We start from the raw sequence: 26,361 nt of genomic DNA, 5'->3' as shown, positions 1-26,361 counted from the left end.
ATGATTTTCTCCATACTGACAGTAGCACTCTGTGACTTTAGTTTTGCGAATGCCACACACCAAAGTATGCAGAGGTTGCAAGCTTGTGTTTTTAGCATTGTTCACAGTATACCTTGTCATAAACGCCTGAGTAGATCCTTTGCCTGTGTTCACAGACTCCATGAAATCAACTGCCTAGCTCATGTGATCGCAGCATATTCCTTACACTTTAAACTTGGGAGTAAAAAATTGTCTGAATCACCAAAATCCATAACAGGATGGTCCAACACAGATGAAACTGGAAACCAGAGCTGAAACTAATGACCTAGAATTGTGCTAATTATATAAGAGATGTGTGATATTTCCTGAGTGTTCAGACCTTTGAAAGGATGCAGTTATAGATAGGGGTAATTCCTAATGAGGAATGGTATTGAAAGGTCAGCTGTCCAAAACAGTCAGTGATGCAGACAGGTCTAGTTCTGTGTTGCTGATGCATTTACCAACCAAGAAGGCTGCCTCTCTCAGACATCAAGTCTGAGTCACTGCAGCATGCGATAAATCTCTGGAACAAGAGTCAGGGTTGCAGTTTGTGCAAACTGTAAGTAAAGAGTACTGAAAAGCCTGTTTTGTTCCTTACATGATATTTTAATTGTAAATTCTTTGGAACAAAGTCTACATGTGTTTTTTTTTGTACGCTGTCTCAGCAAGGACTTCTTTAGTTGAAAGTTGTAAGTGCTATCTCTAATAGAAAATAATGAGTCAGTGAAGATTGCTTCTGTTCTCTTTCAGTGACTAACAGTGAGAACAAACTAGCCAGATTCCTCTCACTTATCTTCTGTTTTGTATATATTCTCTTGTTACCACCCCAAAACTGGCATAGCACTCAATGCTGACAGCCTTCTATGGTAGAAAAGATACTGCTCTCTTCTTTCTGACATCCAAAATGCCTGGAGTATCTTCTTCATAGCTGAGGTATTTTATAAATTGAGCTAGTGGCTTTGTTACTGCAGGAAAGTTTTAGAAAAAGAACTCATCTTCATATTTATGTAACATGACTCACTCTTTCTTTACAGAATCTTATTTGGTAAAGGTGCCTCCTTTGTAAGGGTCACCTTAGAGAGCCAGGAGCACAAAGGATCTTATTACATGCAAATTGCTCTAATCAATTTGAGGACAATACAAAATCACTGCCTAATAAATTATTCACAAAATTCAACTAAGCAGCTATTTTCTTTTCACTAATCAATTATGCTACTTCTCATATGAATGTCTAAAACACTGGATAGTAAGAATCTTGCTACCAGATCAGAACTACAGTACAAATAATGTCATTTTAAAAAATGTCAGGCAACAGCACAGTTACTGTGTGGCGTGGTTAGGGTAGAATCCCATGTTGTAATTTCTTCCATATCAAAGTGAAGATAAGAGGTTCCCACTCCGGCCAGTCATTCCTAACCTCCAACTACAGTTTAACTCTCTTTCACTTGTGATGTTTCAATTGTTTGAGGGACTTTGCCCTATCTAAAATGGACCAGTGAAATGATGTGGGATTTTGATTTTCTGATCTGTTGTAATAGTTGTAACATTCTTGCAAGGCTCAAAATGTGTTCCTTCACTCTTAGTCCTTCCAGTAGTCCTGCTCTTAAAATTCCTGGATTTTATAACTGCTTATCTGCTGTTTAGTCCCCATTTCTTCCCTGTGGATTGCTGACAGCCTACAGAATCCAAATTACCTGCTCATCTTTGCTCATACAAATCAGAATGACCTTCTAACTCGAAACTAGTTGCCTGGGGGAGCATGCACTTTTCTGTGAATTATTGCTTTGACTTTCAGATACTTGGCTCAAAGCTGTTTCATTATGAGCTATGTGCAAACTGCATAATATACGTCCCTGCAAATCACATCTTTAATTCTTTAGTTCATTAAGGTATTCCTCAGGATTGAGCATTTCTGGAAAATACAATAGAGTTTAAAAATCTTCATTCAGTTCTAAACTCTAACTTGCAGGAGTGATTTTAAATCCAAAATATTCTTTAGAAATCTGGGGTGGGAGGTGGTGCTTGGGTTTTTTTGTTGTTTTGTTAAAATATATGCGTGTGTATATATCTCTGTAAGAGTAATCTGCCTGTCTAGCAAGTCCTTGTACTGTTTTTGGCTGGGATAGTTATTTTACTTCATAGAATCTACTACGTGGATACTGGGTCCTGGATTTGTGCTGAAAACAGTGTTGATAATTCAGGGTATTTTTGTCATTGCTGAGCAGTGCTTACACAGAGTCAAGGTCTTTTCTGCCCCTCATACCACCCCACAGTGAGTAGGCTGGAGGTGCACAAGAAGTTGAGAGGAGACACAAGGGATATTCTGAACCATATGATGTCTGCTCAGCATAGAAATTTGGGGGAAGTAGGGGGATGTTTGGAGTGATGGCATTTTGTCTTCCCAAGTAACCTTTTCTCATGATGGAACCATGCTTTCCCAGAGATGGCTGAACATGTGCCTGATGACGGGAAGTAGTGAATGAATTCCTTGTTGTGCTTTACTTGTGCATGTGGTTTTACCCTATTAAACTGTCTTTATCACAACCCATGAGCTTTCTTGCTTTTATTCTCCTGATTCTCCCCCCCACCCCACACTGGGGAATAAGCATGTGGCTGTACAGTGGCTGTGCAGTGCTTAGTGGCTGACTGGGGTTAAACCACGACAGTTCTAGTGGTGGAAATAAATGCAAACACGGTGAACCAAGTGGTTTTATTTTGTGCAAAACAACCTGCTATCCTTCAGAATCCCTGACATAATTACCAGCTGCAATGACTAAAATAAGTCCACCACAAGCCAATCCTGTGTGTTATAATCTCAGCACCAGTCCTTGTTTTGCTTAGCTTACTCAACATCTGGTACTGTTTTGCAGGTTCTGCATTAATAGGAGTCTATTCAAGAGTGACATTGCCATAAAGCATCCCAGTTAAACAGTGAACACTTTGTTGAAAATGAGCACAAACACTGGATTTCTGAGCGTTTCCTTAGACCCAAAAACCTCATGAGTAAAGGCAGCTTCTGTAGCACTCAAAATGTATGTTTACTCAGCAGCCATAATGATCAGACCCCATGTGTCTGAGATGACCCGGATCACAGGGGAGAACAGAAGACCTACCATATTAGTTACAGCAAAAAGCTTAATTAAAAAGCTTTAGTTAACCAAAAAGCTTAATTAGTTCATCTTAGCTAATGGTTGCTTTTGACCAAACTAGCCTAAAAAATGCTTCCACAAGAAGCTCACCTGGCATATCCAAAGGACAGGTAATCCTAGCAACCTTTACAGGGCATTTTTGTAAGCAGCTGAGGCCAACGGTCCTTTATCTGGCACACCTGTAGCTGGATGAGGCTGCATGCTTGCTGTCAAGATAGGCAAGACAAAACAAAACAGAATCAGGTTTGGTTTTATTCCAGCCTCTGAGATCCCAAGAATTTTCCAGCTAAAGTCCAAAGGGGTGAGATCAGACTTGTTTGTTACATGTGCAACACCCAGTGTTGCACACCCGACCACAGAAGTACAGTTACAAGATGACAAGGGGGTGAGAGGGGGGAATTACAGACTTCTTTTTTGTTTGCTTGTTTATTTCCTTACTAAAGCAAAGCCCCAAAGGCTTTTTGTTGCAAAGTCATAACACAACGAAGTGCACCAACTTCTTATTTAGGTGAATATTCCCAGTTCGTACAAAAAACAACCCCACAAAAACATTTAAAGGATGACCCTTTCTTCTCCATTTCCATGTGATGGGTGGGGTCTCTCTCCCTGGGCATGCCCCACCTGCCTGCTTTTAAAAGCAAGGACCTCCACCATACTGCAGGATTTTGGAAAGTGGGGTTATCAAGTGGAGGGTTTCTCTGGCCAAGGATTCTCAAGAGAGTGGTACTTTCTTTGTGACCGGCTGTGAGTATTACTGTAGAAATTTAAGAGTAACATGGGGCTGAGGCACTACCTTTGATGCTAGCCTAGGATGGGTGGCAACCTTGCATGGAGCTTATGTCGTTACTGCTTCTCTGAGGACTTGAAGCCCCTTTGCCTTTTCTTTTGACTGAGACATTTGGCCTGCTTTCTCACTGAACAGAGGGGACTGCAATAACTTGCTTTTACCTCTGAGAGATGCTGTGGGAAACACGAGTGCTAGGACCTGCATTCCTACGTGTCCTCCATCCGCCTCCCCAGTGTTAACCTGAGGAATTTTGTGATCCCCTCGTTCCTCTGGAGAAGATTCATCCCGTGATTTCACAATGTCCATCCTATTTCTCTTTCTCCCCCTCTCTCATTCCCCTCAGAAGTTCATGTACATCCTATCTCCTCAAAAAAAAAGAGCCCCAGACAGCGCCGGCACTGTCCTGCTCACCCTGTCCTCTCGGGCACTGGTGCGGACCTCCGTGCAGGCGGCGGCTGTGCCGGGCCAATACTCTGGCCGCGCTTGAGATATCCCCGGCTCTCCCCGTCCTCCCCATGCCGCGGGACTGGCTGCCCCATGCCCTGCCCGTGACGGCTCGTCCCGGCTCCGCTCCCCGGCAACAGAGCGAGTAACGACACCTAGCGCAATCCCCGCCGCCCTCAGCGAGCAGCTAGCTCCGCCTCAGCGGGGAACCGGGGCCAGGTCTCTGTGAGTCCTCCGCAAAATCCGCCCCGATCTAAGAACCGGGATTACTAATCCCGGACTCCCGGGCCCCGCTGCCGGCTACCTCCGCGCAGCTCCGTCTGTGCGATGCTGCCGCTTCTCCGTCCTGCCTCACCTGCAACAAGCACATCTTAACCTAAGGTACCAAGCGTACCTCGCACCACCCTCGCTGCTGTTAAACGTCGTTTTATTGGTGTTACTCCTTCGGGGGGAAAAAGGGGTTAAAGTGTCAAAACCAAAACTACCGCGCGCACTGCGGGTCCTCCCTTTAAGCACGGGCGTCCTGGGGCGCGGACCCCTCTTGAGGTGTCCGGCGGTTCGTGGGTGCGCGGGGCGGGGCACGTGACACCACGTGACAGCCAGAGGTTCCTGGTAGTCTGGGCTATTCTGTGCAATACGGTAGGACCGCGCGCCTTTAGATGTACTACGGTCGGGGCGGAGGGCGGCACCTCTCTGGCGGGGAAGATCCGGCCTAGTTGGCATCTCTATGGTTCCGGATGTGGCGGCGCCGGGGGCGGGCGCGCCCTTCCCGCCCTGCCTCTCTATGGTGCCTTTCCGGGGGGAAGGGCCGTGGCCGCCGCTGCCTGACCCGCTGAGCGCCGCCGCCGCTGCGGAGGAAGGCGCGCGCCCCGCCCCCCTGGGCCCCCGCTGCGCCGGGGGGGCCGCGCCCCCACCCCGCTGCGCCGCTGGCACCCCCGGGGCTCCGCGGCGGCAAATGGTGGGGCCGGACGATGCCGGGGCTCCGGGCAGCGCAGCCGTGCTTCCCGCGGGCCGGCAGGAGGCGGCGGAGGAGGAGGCGGAGGAGGAGGAAGACGGGGAGCGGGATGGGAACCGGGTCTTGAGCCGGAGGAGCGGCGGGCCGGGGCAGGAGCGGCTGCTGCAGCGGTACCTGGCGGCGGGTGGGAAGCGCTGCCCGGAGAAGCCCGCCAACGGGGCCGCCTGCGCTGTGGGCCCCCGCGGGAAGATGACCAACGGGGACGTCGGCTTCCTGCTGTTGCCGCCGCCGGAGGAGCCGCCGCCGTCTCCGTCCCCTCGGGCAGGACGGGCCGAACCAGAGGAGGATGAGCAGGGGCTGGGGGAAGAGGAAGCGAAACTGCAGAACGGGGGCTTCCTCCCCCGCTCGCCCAGCCCGGGGGGCGGTGGCTGTGGCCTCGCGGGAATCGCTTTGGAGGAGCCGCTGAGGAACTGGCGGCTGCGGAGCGAGGCGGAGCAGCGCGGGGGGACCGTCACCAACTCCCCGCCGTCCCTCGCCCCGCTGGACGACGCCGGCAAGCGGGCGCAGGCCGCCCCCGGCTTGCGGACCTCCCGGGGAGCGGCGGAGCTCGCTGCCTTGCCCCTCGGCTTCACGGACGTGAACCTGAGCTCCCGCAACACCTACGAGGTGAGCCGTCGTCGCAGCGCCCCGGACCACCTGCCCCACGGAGGGATGGCGCCCGCGACACCGGCGCTGCCGCAGGAGTCCGCGGAGAGGACGCGGCGGGCTGGCATCGCCAGCGCCGGGAGCAGCTTTGCCGAGTTCTTCACCAGGTAAAGGGGCAGGCGGTGGGGCCGGTACCGGCGGGCCCGACCCCATCCTGGAGCCGGGAAGGGGGTGCACCTCAGGGCGCGGGTTGGCGTGTGTTGGGGTTGTCCGGAAGACCAGGTCAGCCGGATTTGGCTGCCGGGCAGCGGTTCCAACCCCGACGGGCGCTTTTACCACCAAGAAAATACTGTTACAGCGAGGAAGAGGCTTTGTGTTGGGCGTGAAGGTAATGTGATAAAGGTACTTTCACTGCTACAGACTACACGGACTTTAAACCGGAATTTGCTTCCTGTACCAGAGCATTTTACTTTCAGAATGAACACAGTGGTACTAATGAAACTGCTGGTGAAGTGCTGGTATTGGGAGCTCCTTTGGGGCGATTCTGAGTATTGCCATGGAAGTTGAAAAGGCTCATAAAGCTTTTGCTACTTGTTGATACTGTAGGTACAGTTTTTTTATTCCACTGTGTGGTGTGGAAAGCTTTAAGGAGTAGGCTTTGTGCCCAAATTAACTGGGCTTCTGTTACAACACCAAAACCTTTAGGGCATCCACCTGGGGCGCTTGGAGACTCTGTAGCAGGAGTCGCTAACATACTACACAGGAGAGACATCTTGAATGTAATAGTTTCTAGCATACTCTCTGTTACTTCTGTTTGAAGAAGAAAGTTTAATTTCCAATTTTCTAACAGTTTTATTTTCCAAACCTTATTATAGTTACTGTGTGACAGTCACTCTGATAGAACAGTGAGTCTCTAATACAGATTAAGTCTATTAAGTGAAGAATTGATGTAGGAGAAGAGAGGTATGATCTGAAAGCAGGATCCCAAATTGAGAAATAAGCTCCTTCTGCCAGCCCTCAGGAAAGGCAGAGATGGATTCCCGCCTGAGGATAAGGATAGTGGCAGTTGCAGGGTAAGTTTAATGCCTCATCTTTGTTTCAAGGATGGGTTGAGAGATGTCCCTCTATTCCCAATATTTCCTGTTAGTATTCTTCCTTCTCACCCTTTTTTTTTTCCCCGTTGTGTTACATGGACTGCAGTACTTCTTCCCTTTGCCTCATTACTTGAACACTGACATTGGTACTTGTTGCTTTTTGCCCTAGAGCAATAGCTTATGAAATTCTGGAGGATTTTCCTCATAGAAAATGCTGAACTTGGTCTGCAGTATAAGTTGTCAGTATACACTGATGTTTGCTGTTTTCAGTGAAGGCTTTGGTAATACATGGAAAAAAAAAAAATTGCTTCTATTCTGGCAAAAGCTACAGCACTGACACCTCAGAGAAAAAAAGGATTTGCCAGAGTCAATTTCATAGGCCCTGATTGGCCCAGCTGGCTGTGCCTCTTGTGCATTGGTCCTGGTGAGCAATATTGGCTTTAGAGGCTTTATCTTCAGCTCTGCCTATACATTCATAAAAGTGCCTCAGTTACAGCTGATTTCATCTGAACAGCCAAAATAGGATCTTCTAACAAAAACCATCTACTTATTTAGAAAAAAAACAAAACCCAACAAACCAAAACCAACCAACCAGAAAACCAAACCAATATGAAACTTCTCTTCCTTGATAGATTTGTCCCTAGGTACAGTAATACTAGTTTGTAGTCTCCATTGCTTAGAAAAGTGGTAATAAAACTTTCATAATTTTTTTTGGAGTAGTTAGTTCTTCTTTTCTGAACTATTTCTGACACTTTAAAAGCTTAGATTTTTCCCCTTTTTTTTTAAGCTGCTCAGATTCATTCAGAACTGACAGTTGCCATTTGCCATTTGTAAGTGAATTTTTCTCTAGTTCTTAGAAAGAGAAATACCTTGGCTCTCAGTAATGAGGATTAAATTGTGCAAAAATTGCCCTGTGATTGAATGTTACAGCAACTATGCCTCCTTGTGAAGCTTCTCAGCAGATGGTTGCTTGCATTTTTGAGTATGCACAGAGCCATAAATGCTGTTTCTCCCTAAAGTTTAAGTAGTACCAGGTGGCCGTGTTCTATCAGCAGTACTTGCTGAGAGAGAACTCATTTGTGTTCTGTCAGGATGTGTACCTGCTCCCACACTGTATAAGAAAAGGTGCTGGATATGTTAAACACAGGTAGTTCAGCAGCCTGGAGCCTCTTATATAGGATATTTTGCACTTGTAATGCTCTTTGTCCAGTTTACAAACTGTCTAAATTTCTGCAGTTCCCTTTGTCTTTCCTAAAATTATAATTATATGGAAATTCTTTTAAATGGTGGACACTTCTTGCTGTTATTTAACAAATGAGAGAAGGCAAGGGGGAAGTCCTGCTGCCTTCATTGTGAAACTGTAATTGCTGTGACCAAACGGTTTGACCAGGCAGATCTGGGTTCGGAGGCTACCGTTTCCAGCTGCTCGTTCCCAGCTCTTCAGTTCTCAGACTGGCCTGCCGTGCAGTCATTGAAATGATCTGTGTTTTCTGTCTGCATTTCACTGAACTAGAGGAGAAAGTGATGGGGTGAGGTAGGGGAAAATGCAAGCAGCTGTCAACAGCAGCATCTTACCCAAGCTCTGCAATGGGAAGAACAGCGGTGCCCTCAAGATTGTCAGTAATAATTATTTTAAGATCATGGGAAAGTTCACATCAATGATTACAGCTTTCTTTTTCAGGTAAGTACTAGGTGTAATATTTGGCCCTGGGATCTTAAATTGTATTTGTGCCAAATTATCAATGCTAATAACTTCCAACTCGAAAATAATCGTGTTTGCTGTCTTTTAGTTCTACTTCTTTGTTTCTCTCAACATGTGAACTGGGATGCCTCAAGTAAATCAGAGGTATGTGGAGCAGAGTGCCGTGGCAAGGAAAATTGCATGACTATGGTCACTTGTCTCCACTGTGCTACTGTTATGGTCAGAGCATTATGTGGCTTCTTGAAAGTCACCTGTCACTGCTTTGTACTTCTGTGTATGATTCGTAATATGGTCATATATAGGCACTGTTCTTCTGGTTTGTGGTCTTGCATAGCAGCTTACAGTGTTCTGTTCTTGGGTTATTGGATCACTTTTGGGTAGTTCCAGCAAATTGCTGTTGGATACAGAACGGTTCAGTGAGCAAGAATGTTTCATGGACAGTTGAATTAAAACCATGATGATTACCTGCAGTGTGCTTTATCTGTCAAAGTGGTACATACAGAGCACAACAGTAAACCAAAAAGGGCAAGCAGCAGTGAGTATTCCAGGGCTGAGATTAAGCCATGGTGATTCTAAACCTCTTGTAAAGATTAATTATACTTCATAGTTCTACATGTACATACCAGGCACCTTCTCAGCTTGTGTAGACATTGTTTCTTTCCAAACTGTGTATTTACTAGATAAATATAGGTATCATAGAATGGTTTGGGTTGGAAGGAGCATTAAAGATCATCTAGTTCCAACCCCTCTTCCATGGGCAGGGACACCTTCCGTTAAACCAGGTTGTTCAAAGCCCCATCCAGCCTGGCCTTGGACACTTCCAGGCATGGGGCATCCACAGCTTCTCTGGGCAACCTGTGCCAGTGTCTCACCACCCTCACAGGAAAGAACTTTTTCCTAATATCTAAATCTACCCTTTGTCAGTTTAAAGCTGTTCCTCCTTGTCCTGTCACTACTTGCCCTTGTAAAAAGCCACAGCTTTCTTGAAGGCTGACCTTCAGGTACTGTAAGGTTGGTATTGACAACAGCAGTGATACTTTGTTGTACTAAAGCACGGCTTCCCCAAATACTTGTTTTCCAGAAGCCATCTAGCAAGTCTTCCCGATAAAATCGCAAGGATTAATCCATAACTGCCACCTTTCAGAGGACTTCATGTGCTGTGAGCAGTAGGCATAAGGGGTTGTAAGCATGTGTGGTAGTTGGCACACAGATGCTTATAAAACATGTGTTTAGTCTCATCCTTCCTTCCTTCCTTCCTTCCTTCCTTCCTTCCTCATCCAGAATGGTTGTGTTTGTTGTCCGGAAGTTTTGAAGAATCTTCACTCAGGGAGATGGTGGAAAGTTGAAGGGACTGATGTGTGTAGGAGCAAAGAACTGAGAAATCTCTGAGGCCCACATCTTTTTTAACTCCCTGTTTGTAAACACAGCAAGTAGGTAGCTCTTCAAAAGCTACTAACCTAGCCCCTACAGATAGCCTTGACTAAGACTGGAGTTTGCAAAGAGGTTCATATCCCTGGGTATTATTTGTGTACATAGTAATGTCTCTAGATCTGTGGTTTGTATTTCAATTTATTACTAAATAGCACTGGCACCTTTTTGTGCTGTATAAGCATATACCTAGTCCACAGTTGCATCTTGTGAATGTTTAATACCAGAATCGATGTTTTTCTTTGTGTACAGAGTTTTTCTGTTACATCCCCTTAAGTTTCACAGATTTATGAACTGTGCCTGTGTGGGGGAAAAATTCTGTTTCATGATGTTTTGGTCAGTAACAAGTCAGGAGGAGAGCGAGCTGGCCTAGTTACCACAGATCTTCTAAACCTCGTTTGTGTGAAGATCAAAGAACATGTTTATGGGGGCAGTTCACAATGCTTGGTTTATGTTCCTTTATTACCTGTGCCTTGGTCAGTTCTTGCTGCAATCCTGAAAGACTTGTGTGTTTGGTTTTGATTTGGAGGTTTTTACCTTGTTCAGATTTACTACAGAAAAAAATACAGAGTGCTTCGGTCAAAGAAATAAACTGATTGGGAAGATAATTAAGGGAGTACAACAAAACTTCCCCCCACGGCACCCTTCACTCTTCTGTCTTTGTTAGAGGTAGGTTCTTTGCTTTCTCTAAGCAATCTTGTAACTTAAGTGAACAAGCTGATACTTATAATTGAATTACAGCTGACTGGAGAAAGTGGGCAAGGGCACCTGGACCCAAGTGACTAGCTTGAACAGTATTTTTTTTTTTCCTGTTAGACATAATTAACCTGATATAAATAGGAAAAAGTATTCATGTTGTCAAAACAAGAAGCTTCTCTGTAGGCTCTTCATTCACTGTTTGCAAAGAATGATTTATGAGGTTGTGTTGATATGTTAGCCAGTTTCTGGCTCTCGGTCATATGAATAACAAATATAATGATAGAGTAAATGTAATCTCCAAAGTAAAACAAACTGTAGCAAACTTGACAAATGCTCAGCATTTTTTTTCTCCCAACTTTTTAAATAACTGTGTACACAGAAAACTTTATTCAAACCTGCTGTTCCTAAAAAAGGTGAAGGAAATACCCCTGCACATTTGAAGTTTCTCTTGCAAGTGCGGATTTCACTGTAGCAAATTAAATGTATATGGGAGCAGCCTCTCCAATTCCAAGCAATCACGAAAATGAGCATGTCCTCAAGGTCTGTGAGTTGAAAATGCCTGGGCCTCGTGACGTGTAGCTTTCAAAGAGTTTTGTGTTTCTGAAAAACATTGGTAATGGGTGTCCCACTGTAAATATGTGAGATGTTTTCCACTTATCATTTTGGCTAGGATGTCTGTTGAATAGCAAACCGAACAGACTTTGTTACGTGGTAGTGGAACAATCGTATGCTGATTTAACTCTGGATAGGTGCTGGATTGCTATACTGCTCTAACTTCTGCCTGCAGCCTGTCTCCACACTCCCTTCTGAAAACCTGACTAAATAAATGTTGCTTCTAAGACCTTAGAGCATACACATAATCATCAGTTTAAACTTCCCTAAATATTATTAGCAATTTTGCTTCTTTCCTTGGTAGACAGTGTAACATTCTGTGTTGGTACAGATATTTGCCCTGGGAGCCTTATAATCCTAATAGGATTTTTCCTGAAGTAAATTCTCCTTAAGCTAATACGGTGTTTTTTGGTTTTGGTTTTTTTTTTTGGTTGGTTGCTTGTGTTTTTTTTTTGTTGTGGTGGTGGTGGTGGTTTTTCTTTGGGGGGAGAGTGGAGTGTAGGCTTTGTGTTTTCTTCTTTTTTAAGCCAGAGAGCTGAAATTGCTGTTTAGCGTGCAACAAACTGTTGGAGTCATAGCTTGTTTTGCTAAGGAGTGTTTTAAGCATTTAAACTTAATCTGAAAGTACTTCCCACTCTGCTTCATTTTGCAGAAGGTGTTTTTCATTCCTTGGTCTCTTCTACTTATTTTCTGTCATGGAATTTCTTACAGACTCTAAATTGAGAATAGTGTGACAAAGTGAATGGAATCTCTTCTGAATGGGGTATGACTAAAAGGAGAATGTTTTACATGGAAAACAACAACCAAAGGAGGTTGCTTTAACCACAGCTGGCCTCTAAGTAAATGGTAGTTTTATGCTTTTGCTCTCGTGGCTGTTCAATTATTCATTAGGCTGTTTTGTCTTCATTGCTTAAGAAAAAAAAACCACAAAGTTTAAGGGTTTTGGTTACATTTCATTTACATGGATGCAAAAATTATTATTCTTTCTTTCAGTTTTTGGGAACTGCTGAGATATTTACGATATAAAGCCTGTCCTCTTTTATCCCTTATTGGTCTTGTTTATAGTCAGCTGGGAAGGGACTAGCTTTGTTGGACTGGGCAGTAGGCATTGCTTTAAGCTTCTCAGCCTCAAACTGTGCTGTGCTTCTCAGCCTTTTTATCACTGCTTTCTAAGGAAGTAAAGCTTAGGCAGTTATTGCCTGATGTCTCTTACACTGCATAGACTGTTATCCACGTTTAGTCAAACCTTTCTGAGATTGAGAAGACTCAATTAGAAAAATCTTACAAGTTTTTGAATAAACATTGAGCAGCAGGAGGGTCTGCAAAGAGAGTCTCTGATAATTTGGCTCTGTATTGCGGAAACCAGTCAGTTGTGTGAACACCTGCAGAGTGTATTGCTTCTGGCCTGGCACTGGGGTAGCAGTGTGAGAGGTGAATAGATGTTGTGTGGGTGAACTTAGGATTTCAATTAGTAGAAAACTAGTTTTGATGGTCATGGATGAGTTTATTCTTCCAGAACTTCTGAGAGCCAAACACTCAGACTGGTGTTACTGTAAATTTCTTTCCTGATTTCTTACCTCCTGACTGAAAATAATACCTGTAGCCTGTAGAAGGAAGCTCTTTTCAGTTTTTCTCCATCCTTCCCCAAGGTACTCCTTTGTTAAGATGAAATAGGGTTCAGTTTCCATTGTTATATTTGGAACTTTATATAATGTGCTCTTGGGTAAGTCAGAGTCTTTCTTGATCATGTAGTATAATAAAAGTTGCCTTGATGGCTCCCCTTGCCTAGGACAGTTCTGTTGATCTCAGACTTCTAGAATAGGCAAGCTAAGTGATTGTCTAGAAGGGGAAAAGACACCAAGAACAGTGAAACATCTATAGCCCTTCTGCCTCTGCTGGAGCCACAGAAACCCAGACTTGCTGCTGCCTCTGTCCCTGAGGTCTGCTTTGATGTGCTGTGGAAATTGCTATGGCAGAAGGGCATACTTTGTACATCTTGTGCTTCAAGAACAGTTGTTGGCACCAGCTCCTCTGCTTTCTCTAGCAGGGAAGGCTTGGCCCTGGTCAGCCTGTGGGGTCTGAAACCCCACAAAGCTCAATCCTATCTGTATTGTTTCAGTTACCTAATGTATCTGTTTAATGTAGGATCTTGTCTGCCTTGCTGCTGCGCAGTAATGAAGCTGCTTGTATGCTGGATGCCAGAAAGCTTTAAAAAACCAAACAAATCATGAACTACCAAAGGTATTTGAGAAGCTGATAGCTGTGAACTGGGAAGCAGTGGAGATTCCAGAACACAAAATATCTTTGCTTTGGTTGGCTGAAGGAACTGAGGATGTTTAGCCTGGAGAAAAGCAGGCTGAGGGGAGACCTTATCGTTCTTTACAACTACCTGAAAGGAGGTTGTAGTGAGGTGGGTGTTGGTCTCTTTTCCCAAGTAGCAAGTGGTGTGATGAGAGGAAGCAGCTTCATGTTGTGCCAGGGAAGGTTAGATTGGATATTAGGAAAAAACTTTTCACTGAAAGGATTGTCAAGCATTGGAAAAGGCTGCCCAGGGAAGTGGTTGAATCACCATCCCTGGAGGTATTTAAAAGACTTGTAGATGTGGTGCTTAGGGACATGGTTTACTGACAAACTTGGCAGTATTAGGGTAACAACAGGTAACGCGATTCTAACTTCTTGCTGTAAACCTCAGGTGTTTTGCAGATTGCTTGCTGTTCCTTAAATTCTGCAGGCAGCTGTGTGATTGAGAAATTTCTTCCTTGCTTTTTACAGAACCATCAGGCAAACCAAAAGGAGTTGGGCTCATACATATTAATATCTTTTGTCTAACAGCTCAGAAGTGGATTCTTACATTTTGTAATATTTCTGCAAATTTATTGCTAAAGCAGTGACATAAAATATACCGTGAATTGCTAACCACAGCAGAAACCTGATACATGGAGTGGCTACACAAGCAGTGCAGTAATATTTTGTATTACTATGTTACATGATTGAGTAGTCAGCATACACTCTGTTTAGGACCAGAAAGAAAGAACATTAACTGAGGTTCATCTAGGCAGGTCAGAGTAGTAAGCTTCACCAACCCATGGGACAGTCTTCAAGATAAAACTCTGCCCCATCTTTGAGCTTACTGTTCACAGACTTTTAGGCTGTGTCAAAGGCTGGAAATCTTTCTTTCTCATCTTTGTCTTGAAAATGTGTACAGTATAGAAACACGGGGACTATAGGTTTAGTGACTGCTCTGATAAAGATGGTGGCTTTTGTCTTAACCAAAAGTGAGTCAGTCATTACTAGAACAGTGTTAAGTAGTTTGCTTCATTAGGTTGTACTTCTGTGAGGTGTTGCTTCATTAGGTTGTACTTTTGTGAGGTGTCTTGGTGGGCTGATTGAAGAATTTGCTGTTGTCAGAAAACTAAGGGAATGTGTCTTCCCTGCTTCTGGTATTTATTTGATCCTCTGTGAGCTGCTGTAGCTCACTAAGCCAGGGAGTGAAAAAATGTGGATAGCTTTCTGTGGGCTTAGTGAGTTGAATTGACTTGCAAGGTATGGAAAGTCTCTGAATTGATGCAGCAGAAGGGAGTGTAGAACATTAATGGTGCAAAGAAAAGAAATGGGCTTCCCCTTAGTGGAGCTGAAACAGCTTGGCCATTATGTGTGTGGGGAGGAGCACTGTTTTCATTAGAGTGAACACCGATTCACTGATTTCATTCACTGTTTTCAAACAAAATTCACTGTTTTCATATTGCTGGTTAATCAGCTCTGGCTTTGTTGGAGTAGATATCCCTGGCCATGCACAAAAGAGCAGAACATCTGTAGTCGACTGGTAGAAATTCTCCACTTCTTGCAGCTGTGATCTAGAATTTTGTTTCAGTTCTGTGGGTGAGTGAAATTTGGTTATTATAGATTCACCATAGTGTTAGATGTAGTGTCAAAATAGCTGCTGAACTGCCTGATTAAATATGAAAATGATAAACTAGTTTGGCATAGTGTCATTTTGCTAATTCACTTTGAAATATAAAGGTGAGACCACACTGTTTATTTTCCTTTAGTCTTTTTGTATTTGAGCATTCCAGAGTGTAACTGTGTCTGTTGCCTTGTGTATGTGCTTGCTTACATATGCTTTTGAATGTTTAAGCCTGTTTGTAAAGCTGACCTGTGCAACAGCTCTTTAAGACTGTAAGCGTAGACTGTTAAAAGACTGTTCCAATAATTGTTCTGTACAGTATGTTCTTTAATAGTGCTAAATGCTTTTAACTCTTAAAGCTTCTCAGGTGTTTGTGTACCTGTATTAAAACCTTTTCTAAAGCTTCTTTGGGACTGGTATCAACTAGGAGCTTGAGCAGTCGGGCTGATCTAATTTAGTCTCTTCAGTGCAGTTCCACAGTAGTTCTCTTAATCTTTGTGTCTTCTCTAAGAGGTCAGAAACCTCCTTCTCTACCTTCAGTCCTTAGCATCTACTCCTTTACAGTTCATAAGCTTTCAGGTATACTGTATTGTAGCTGAGGATTTAGTTTATGAATAATATCAGTGGAAATGCCATTAAAAAGGAAAAAAAAAATACTGCAAGCTTGGTTTTGCTGAAGAAGCATGTTCTTCTGATTATGATTTTTTTTTTCTTTTCCTTAGTTTATTTTAGAGGGAGAAGGGGAAACTCAAAACTTGCTTGTATAGCACTTAAAGACTGTAGAGTATTATGCATGCAAACATCAAAGTCTGTTTGGAGAGGGTGGTTTGGGATATTCTTTGGCTTGTCTTGCTGTGGAGAGGAAGAGTAGATCTTTGTACTGCTAAAAGGTGCTAAAACTACAAACATCCCATAACAGGTCTATGTATGGGGGTAACAAAATGTAAGGAGAAGCTTGTGTTTAGCTTCTTGTAGTAAGCTGGTAGAAGAGGTGACCTGTAAAATCCGTCTGGTCACCTCTCCTCCAGTATAGGGCAGAGCTTGGAAACTTATGCTTGGAGCAGCATTATAAATGCATTGAATCAGAACAGGCTGATGTTATTCTAAGTTATTGAAACTAAAAATATAGAATGTGTAATAAATTATAAATGTGTTTTATTAGCGTTTTGTTCTAAATCTCCATGTTAAGAATTTTAAACTAAACCTAAATACATTTGAATATTAACTAGCAAATTAAAGTTGAAATGTGGAAGTAAAGGATGAGTTGAAAAGCGTATCTGTAAAGTAGGGAGTATTTACTCTTAACTTTTTTATGTTCGTGTCACTTTTCTAGCTATAACTAATAATGTGAGAAGACATGTGAAAATCAACAAATAGCTCCTAGGCAATGTCATATAATTCAAATCTAAAATAATGGGGAAGCAGTAATACCCTATCCATTGGTCAAAAATAATTACTGTCTGCACTCTGAACACATTACTTTTGAGATAATTTTTTGTCAATTCCTATGAGTTGTGTACTGTATATAAACAGTTTCAAATGTAGAAATAGAATCATACTTTTTGTTGCTCTGCAAGCTTTGTAAGTGGCTAACCAAAAAGGTTTTATTTCCTTTTAATGATTCATTATTTATGCTTAGAGTTGAGTTACATTTGTTTCTGTATGTAAATTATTGAGAAGTCTTGTTTAAAGCAGAGGAGCTAATTGTGTATAATCAGGCAATGTGTTTTCTGCTATAATTTCCAAATTGTTTCACATAGGACCTTAGCAGAATGGACAAGACTTGAGTATGATGAAAAATTCTTTTGTGTTCTTAAGCGGCTTTTGCGTTTTGCACATAACAAAAACATGACATGAAAAAATGCCAGTGTGAATGTAATAATTCCTGTTATGTGATCACTAATAGTCATAAAGGAATATGGAATCACAGGTTTGCAGGGGTCTTCAGAATTGGTGCAAACTGTTCTGAAAGTATGGGTTTAAGTCAAAATGATTAATTTTAATGCTATACCAGTAAAAATGCATCTATAATAATTCATGGGACATACATCTTCTAACTCTTCACTGATACAGCTTTTTAGATGAAGATACATAAGTAGTTTCTTTATCAATTTGTCTTTCAGCTAATGCAAATTTCAACAAATTTCAAACATAGACCTGTTTTACATGCCTAGGAAGCTTATTTAAAAATTAGCATAGGGATGAAGCAAGACCAGGCTGTGTGCATAAGCAGAACTCTAATCTTTTTGGAGATGCGAAATCAGTTGTGTTGTAACACATACACAGTTTTAAATGAGTTTTACTTTGTATTCCTGAGGTTTTATTGGAATCAGTGGATTTTTAATGCAGTTTAATTATTGCAGAGAAATGCAGCTACTGGGGTTTTTAAACTGCATTTTTAAATTATTTAAAAAAAAAAAGGCAAAAAACTATGCTGCTTTTTGTCTAACTCAGTGCTCATTTGTCACATTAATTCCATGCTGGATTCCCCTTCTAAGCCTTTGTGATTCTGGGAAGAAAAGTTATATGCAGTGGAGTAAGGGTGCTTTGATGTGATTCTGATCCCTTCCTGTTTGTCTTGCTTGCCTGCAGTTAACATGAGACAGTTGTCTTCTATGCGGTGTCTAATAATGGGAACTAGATGTTTAATAAAAAGGAAAATATAACCAGACCTCACTTCCTTTGGTTCTTGTGGCTTTCAAATCTTTACTCGGTGCTTTCCTGTTACCATAGGTTTTGAAAGGTGGATGCTATGAGAAGAAATGTTTGTTGACAGAAAATGACAGTAAACCAGGTTAAGTGTGTAAATGAAGTCAGAAAAACATGTTTTAACAGTAAGGTGGGTTTTTTAAAAAGTGATTTTTAGTAATCTAACTTACTGGTCACTTCTTGGAACTATTTTATTTGTAGATCAGTAAGTAAACATTTTGAGCAAGGTCAACGTTACCTTGTAAGGGAAATAAATTAGAAAACAGTAGTCTAGCTTTCAGCATCAAGATTTAAACACAGTATTAATTTATTTCTATGATAACTATGACTTCTGAATATTTTATTTGAAAAACAAAACCAAAACAATTGCTGTGGTGGCAAACTTCAAGTTTTTGCAAGGACTGCTTTCCAGTGATGCCCACAAATTTTTGGTTAATTATCTTTGAGGTTGCTGTGCCTTTTAAAAATCTGATTGCAACTGCATTGCTAGACTCACTGGCTAAACAGTTAGAATGGCTTTCTAGGCTAAAAAGTACTTTCTAGTCCCAAAAGTACTTTAACAATGCAGAGTCAGCTATTCGCATCAGGTCTGCATTTAAGTTTGCCATCTTGTAACTTAGCTGCATTTCACACATTTCTAAACTACTATTTTATTTTTCCTTTGTAGTTCTAGCATAACTCATGCTGCTTCTTCTCAATCAGGTTAGAATAGCTGTGCTACCAAATGACTTCCTTTACTCCTGTGGTGTTCCAAGTTGGGGGTGCTACTTAAGCAGTTGCTGCTTAATGCATGGGTTTAAGTTCTGCAGGTTACATTTTAATAGAGGGAGTGGAGACAGTAAGTCAGGGTCTAGATCTTGTTTTTAGGCTAGAAGACTAAGGGCAGATACAGACTTATGAATGCTGTTTCAAAGTGTTAAGAATGCTATACTCAAATGGGAGTTCTAGGAGAAAAATGGGAAGTAAAAGTTGATTGCTTCCAACAATGCAGTATTATATCTCCACAACATAAGAGCTCTAAATCACTGGAGGTGATTCTTCTGGTAGGCTTCTTTGAGGCTGAAAGTTAAGGTTGGAAACCTAAGGATGTGGATTTGGAGTGGAAAGGAAAGCAACTTCAGGTTTTGTTTGGATGCACAAAGCAGCGAAATATTTTTAGCCTGTTCTTAAGTGGGGCACAGTGGAGTTGTAGAAAGGGAAGATTCATGTGTATAATCTTTGAAAGAAAGAAATGTAGCAAAAGGACATCTAGCTTGAAACTAGATTTGAGTTTGACATTTTTTGTCAAACAGAAAACTACCACGAAACTACTTGGTCTTGTGGAGAGGTGAATCAGTTACACCCAGAAGCAGAGTGCTGGAGTTGTATCTAGCCTGGTGCCTTTCCTACCTGCTGATGTTCATGGGTGCTGCTATTTGAAGCATTTCAGCTTTCTTTGAGTGGCTGATGTACAAATATGGCAGCCCAATTTCTAGTCTGGTGTTGGATGAAATTAAGATCAAGCTTGAAGTAAATGTCTCATATTTTCCAGTGACTTCCTCTAAAACTTGGAAATCTCTCATCCTCTTGTGCTGGCATATAACTAGCTGAAAAAGTGGAAACAAGTTTTGTGTTCACATTTCTTTTGGGGAAACCAAAACACCAAAGTAAACAAAAGAAATCCCGTTAAAATAGCAAGTTTCATCTACCCCCTTCTGAGGCTTATTTCTGACTGCATTTAACCTTCACTAATTTACATTAAACAGCAACAAAAAAGTGTTTTGAAAAGCAAAAGCAGAGTGGAAACAAGCAATTGCATTACTGGAATATCACATGAATGCCATCTGTGGAAATGGTTAACATCTTTGGATTACTGTACTGTTGATGTGGTTAAACCTTTGCCCAGAGTACCATGGCATAGGCAGGAATACTTGAAGCAGTGTTGTTAAATAAAGAAGAAAACTGCTGCTTGTAGTTGTTGCTACAGCTGCAGTTGTGTGCTCAGAGCCCATAGGTTTTTTTGTATAACGGAATCCAAACCATGTTAGGTATAGATGTATTGATATGTGCCAATAGTGGCTTATTGTGTGTTGCTTCAGTTACTTTTCAAGCTTTTCAGTGCACCTACTGAAACATTTTTGAGTGTCATTTGAGAATGTTAGTGTGTGTTCTAGTGCAGTTATATAAAACAGGGGAAAAATCCCCTTGCAGCTTTTCCACTGGGCTTTTGTAAACTTGAGTTCAATTCAGTGAACTAATTTAATACTGCTATCCCAAAGGCCCTTTCAAAAGAAAGCATTATTCAATTGTAAAATGTAGGCTTCTTTTTAAGGAATTCTGAAGTTTTCAAATAGCATTTTGGTACAGAATCCCCAAATCCATTGACTTTTCAGTCCATCTCGATGATTTTCTGTGGGATCAATGAAACTCATGAATATTCCAAGCAGTAACAAATATATCAAATCTAGTACACTTTCTGCAATTCAGTGAATACGACTTGTAAGCGTTCACAGATGCTGTTCTTTAACAGGGGTTTTGTAAGGCTTTACTGTTGTCAACAACACATCGGATGTGATACTGTTAGCTGCCAAAACAATGTATTAAAAGTGTCCTTCCATCTTCAGCAAAGCTTATTTGTAAACCTACCATTAATTTCTCTTGAATTAGAATGCCTGTGTGAGGTTTATTCTGGCATGATACGAAGTATGACCTGCTTTTTGCCTTCAGAAGAATCAGACTTCAATAATCAATCAGATATTGAGTATCTGCTCAATAAAAGCAAAATCTTATGTTTTCATTTGTCCATTCATAAAAGTGAAACAACCCTTTGCTTAATTCAGAACACCAAAGAATATTAACACCCCTTCCCCCCCCCCCCCAAGTTTCATTATGATGGGGACTATGTTCTGTAAAGGGTTTTTTTTAATGTTATATTTGTTTAAAAAGAATTAAGAATAACGTCTTGTAAGAGCTGTGAGCATGCCTCAGTCTATTACACAGAAATCTTAATGAAAACCTTCAGAGTAGCTGCATGTTTTTTGTTTTAAATCTACCAGCTTCCTGGTTAATCATAAACCAGCTTTGACATAGTGACAGATTGCCATCAGTGTTAAGGCCATACATCTTTCAGCTTCCACAAGTGCTAGAAGCAGTGGAGCTGAACTGCCAGGTAATCCTGGTGGTATTCCATAGTTATGTGCAGAGACCAGATGGTTATTTCTATCCATGAAGTCGGGATGTGTGAGCTGTTTTGTATGTCAAGAACGAAACTCCAGAATATATCTTCCTGCATATCTGCTTCTGGGGAAAAAAAAATTGTCCTCCAATTAAGTTCGAAGGCAGCTGCTGCAATAGCTGCTGATTTAAGGGCAAGGCTGTAGTGTAGTTTTTTGTTTGGATGGACTTGTTTATTTCACTAATTGTACACAGTTCTGGGATTTACTGAGGACAGGGACTTTTAAAGATGTTGGTACCATGGCTTAGTCATAAGCCTTCCTTCCAGGTCACGTGTCAGAAACCAGTAGTTTGGTATTCTGTGTGCGTACTTTGGCCCCATCAGGGAAACTTGCAATATCTTACTTCATCCCTGTGGAAGCAGAGTTGTGGGATGCAAGGATCACAACCTTATATTAATTAAGCTATTATTAATAGCAACAGCTTGATTCCATTAATGATAGGTAGCTGTTAATATAGTACAAGCAATTATTCCCAAACATAGTTACTACTTGTCGTGGTTTAAACCCAGTCAGGTAATTTGTTCGCTCACTTCCCCCCCCTTTCTTGCCCTCCCCCTGCTCTCGGAGGGATGGAGAGGAGAATCGAAAAGAATGCAACTCCCATGGGTTGAGATAAGAACAGTTTAGTAACTAAGGTATAACACAGATCACTACTGCTACCATCAATGATAATAATGATAAAGGAAATAACAAGGGAAGAGAATACAACACCTCGCCACCAGCTGACCGATAACTCGCCCCCCAAGCCTGACCAAGCTCCGACCGATACCTCCTCCAACCCTGCAGTCTCCCAGCCCTTCCGGCTAACTCCCAGTTACATCCTGGGCATGATGTGCTGTGGTATGGAATACCTCTTTGGTCAGTTTGGGTCAGGTGTCCTGTCTCTGCTTCCTCCTGGCTTCCCCTCCTCCCTGGCAGAGCATGAGGCTCACAAAGTCCTTGGCCAAACCAAAACATCACTATCAGCTCTGTTCCCGAGCTGAAAGTCAAAACACTGCACTACACCACCTACCAAGGAGGAGAAAAATGACTGCTACTGCTGAACCCAGGACACTAGACACTACTATAGGAGAGTCTTGGTGTTTGGAGTTTCTCTGTTCTCCTGGATTCCATACAAATGCTAGTCTGGAGTTTAGCAGTTTTTGGGAGACTTCCGCGATTTATCAGCATCTGCTGCTTCTCTACAGCTTGCTATTTTCTGGTGGCTAGATCTTCAACTGTGCACAAGTATCTGTAGAGTCCATTAACACAAACTTGCACAGAAGGGATTTTTGTGACAGACATTTGCTTGTTTCCCGAACAACAAAAAACATTCTAGGAACTGAAAAGATAGTTTGTTTTTGAACACTATACAATGTCTTACATTTATAAACTGTTAGTGTTTGTAAAACTATGCTGCCTGGCTAGAAACCGTGACAACACTGCAATTTAAGAGCAACTTTGTACTTTACAGATCAGTTGTGGTTGTTGAAGCTTGCTACTTCATCTGGGCAAAGACAAGAGCCACTTTTCTTGTGCACAAACATTACTGTATTCATTTTGAGAAGAAAATATATTTTAAAATAAAGCAAATGCTTAAGTGAAGAGTAAACCTGGGGATCTCTCTTTCAGAGGAGGAGCATGAACATACAAGGTTTGCTAGTTAGCACTGCACAAAAATATCTTCAGATGAAAATGCTCCATATTCTGTTTGCTCAGAAGTCAGCTTGTAAGCGTCTTGAGAAATGACCTTACAGACTACTGAAGTTTTAATCCCTCTGTGTTACGAAGTTTCTGGAAAGTAAATTTCAATATTTAGAATAAGTGTGCTGCTTTCATTTTCAAAGCTGTCATACATAGCATGCTCTGTGGGAGCTTGTGGTTGGAGTCAAATAGTACAGCTGTGTATCTAGACAAATAGTTTCTAATATGATCTTGTGATTGGCTTTTTAAGTAACGGAGCAGTACAGTCATCCCACCTGTTTGAGTGTAATTGCTTTAGGCAATGGCAAAGGTTATCTATTAAACTGAAGCTGTGTGCATGTTCCCTGGTTTTCTGGTCCATGCTTACGGAAGTTGAAGGTGTGAAGAAAATGTGAAGGTTGCAGAAAATATTAGCAGAAGCAGTAGTTCGCTATTTCTTTATATATATATATATATATATATATAATTTACACAGTGATTTCCAGCTATTTTCTTTTCAGTCTCTGAATAGCTCTGTAAGATACACTAAAACAAACCACAGATAAAAGTCTGAGAGCTGTTGCATGCTGGTAACTTACATGTAAGAAAATATCTAGTATTACTAAAAGAGCTTGGTTATTGCATAATGTACCTTATAATGCACAGGTAAAATTGAGTGTTAAGTGTAAATATTAGCATCAAAGCACCTTTAAAAAGCTCTTCCACTTCAAGTTGATAATCTTAAAGTATAAGAGAAAGCTAAGGTAGCACACTGTATTTGCAGAGAGATCTCTGCAGTGATCTTGGTTTAAAGAAACGTATGTGGGTACAAACATAATTTGTTTATATGCTTATATCAAAAAGAAAACTCTCTTCTCTTTTCAGAAATTTTTTCACTAAAAGGACAAAGGAACTCAAACCTGCTGCCCAAAGTGCTCCTGGTTGGAAGTTGTTTGGAAAAGTCCCACCCAGGGAAAACCTTCCAAAAGATTCCAAAATTATTCAGCAGGTGAGTAAACATCCCACAACTCTAGGTACAAAACTTGTAAAAATTAATGCATAGGTATTGCAGTTCTCTGCTGTTTATCTCCATGTTGTTGCTATACAACTGTAGGGTGCTCTGGGAGGTATTGTCTAAAGAATAGTAGTTACTGAGTTTGAGTTTTATAATTTTCTAGTACATTCTTCAGTACATTTCTTCTTATCAAAAGGTGATACATGTTCAAAAAGTGTTTAAGCTGTTCCAGAAAAAAAATCAGAACTTGTATTAATTTTCTGTAAAAACTGCCTTATTTAATGTGACATGCTGCTTTATTTTATTTATTTATTTTAAATAATAAAGGGATTGTGAAATACTATTTTTTAATCTAACTTGTCTTTGCATAGTCCTTCTTGCCTGGAAGATTTACTTTCTGGGTGACTTACTGACTAGGTAACTTAAGCAACAAATTGCATAGAATTCTGAAACATAATCTTGTTTCATTTAGACTTTCAATCTCAAGATATTTTTGTTTCAAAATAGTAATGTAAGTTGAACTTGTTTTGGAGTTACTGGGGTACTACAGAAAGGTAATTCTGATTTCCTTCCTCTAATACAAAGTTGAACTTAATATATGCATTCCTGGGGAGCCTGTCTTTAATATGATAAAATAATAATGAAACATCATAGTCTTTAAAGATGAGGAATTGGTAATGTATCATTCACGTACGTTAACACGCAGTTCTTAAGTGCAAATGGCTGTGAATGAAGCAGTGTTCAGCCATCTTCTAGAAAGAGCTTCGTGAAGAGGGCCTTTTGGGAGCAACTAAAGTGAAAAAGGAGGGTTCTTTTTGAAGGACTTCAGTGTAATGGGACTTGTCACAATAAAATGTAGGGAATGATGAGATTACAGAAACTGCAATCTTGGGGGTTGGACTAGATGACCTTTAAAGGTCCCTTCCAACCTAAACTGTTCTATGATTTACTGTGAAGTAAACGGAATGCTTTTTCAACATTTTCAAATACAATTTTCCTTATTTATATGGTTTCCATTTTTGGGTGGGAGAGGGCAAGTTGTCTTAGTTTACTTGCAGATGAATGCTGTTGGACTTGTGCTATAAAAATACTGTAGTAAAAATCCAGATGTCTCTTTCATCCCGAGAAATGGAGAGTATGCACAACGCTACCAGTCATAGAATCATAGAATAGTTAGGGTTGGAAAGGACGTTAAGGTCATCTAGGTCCAACCCCCATGATGTGGGCAGGGACACCTCCCACTAAACCATGTCACCCAAGACTCTGTCCAGCCTGGCCTTGAACACTGCCAGGGATGGAGCATTCACAACTTCTCTGGGCAACCCATTCCAGTGCCTCACCACCCTTACGGTCATCTGCTTCCCATTTTCTAGTAATGAAGATGTTTGTTCTGGAGACCAAGTCATCTGCAGAAATAGTCTTAATTTCTTATCCTGTTGGCCCTCAGTGTCAGTTTTTCTTTTAAGCTGTAGTGTTAACCGTTTTTTTTAACTTCTCCAGAATGTTCAAAAAGCAAATACAATAAAACAGTGTATTGTCTTTAAACGTGATTGAGTTGATTCTAGCCACTAGTCATGTGGTTTTTGTTATAATGGTTGCCAGATTATTGGATTTATATAATCTTGAGTAATGTGTCAGTAGTAGCTAATATTTTTAGCTTTTAATTTTATCTAAAGTATGCATGGTCTTTCGATAAAGTATCATGAGCTAAAATAATGCAGTTATCAGAGGGGATCCAGATTAATGTTAACACAGAGTTAGATCTACAATACCCAAGACAATTTGATTCTTAAATTGAGAGGTGACAGTAATGTCTCTATACCTAACATACATCAAATGTCTTGCATGTGTGTTTAAAAATTACAGTGTAGCTCCTTTGAAGAAAATCCAGTGGTTTTCAAGAACGTTCAAATTTGCGAAACTGGCAGTGGGTTAGAATGTATATAGACACATACGGTTATTGAAGACCAGTGGAAAACACTATCTTCACTTTCTTGAATGGCTGACTGAAGTCTCTAGACTAAATTCCTCACTCTGCAGGAGAATAAATGAAAAGAATATACTCAAGAATGCAGTTATGAGGCCTTTAATCATATTTCTGTCAACTTCTTAAAGTAATTCTGTGTGCCTAGCAAAATACTTAATATCCTACATGGAATGTCTCTAAAACTGCCACTTTGACTTTCTAAATTGAAGTCAAAGGATCAAGTTGAAGTCACAGTTTATGATCTGAAACATAAACCCTGTATATTCCCCCAACTTTTTTAGGTATCTATGGTCAGAACGATGGCTGCTCACTGTTTACCAGTTTTTGTAAAATGAA

The 26,361-nt window shown here is 41.3% G+C and overlaps 1 protein-coding gene across 2 annotated transcripts in view; it reads left to right on the top strand.

The window, feature by feature from the left end:
* The first annotated feature begins 5,338 nt into the window (after positions 1-5,338).
* The window catches only part of TBC1D12 (TBC1 domain family member 12), a 46,651-nt gene continuing 25,628 nt past the window's right edge, over positions 5,339-26,361 (top strand). For both annotated transcript variants that reach the window (XM_057402362.1, XM_057402361.1), the window contains exons 1-2: positions 5,339-6,165; positions 23,909-24,032. In XM_057402362.1, the coding sequence (XP_057258345.1) occupies positions 5,354-6,165; positions 23,909-24,032 (936 nt within the window). In that variant the 5' untranslated portion in view covers positions 5,339-5,353. The remainder of the gene's footprint in view (positions 6,166-23,908; positions 24,033-26,361) is intronic.

This window comes from Pezoporus wallicus, unplaced genomic scaffold (assembly GCF_028554395.1).
Source record: "Pezoporus wallicus isolate ANWC-B61680 ecotype Strahan unplaced genomic scaffold, APGP_CSIRO_Pwel_v1 contig_6787, whole genome shotgun sequence".
Lineage (NCBI taxonomy): Eukaryota > Metazoa > Chordata > Aves > Psittaciformes > Psittacidae > Pezoporus > Pezoporus wallicus.
Note: the sequence above shows the minus strand (reverse complement) of the source record. Positions and strands in the feature narration are given on the sequence as shown.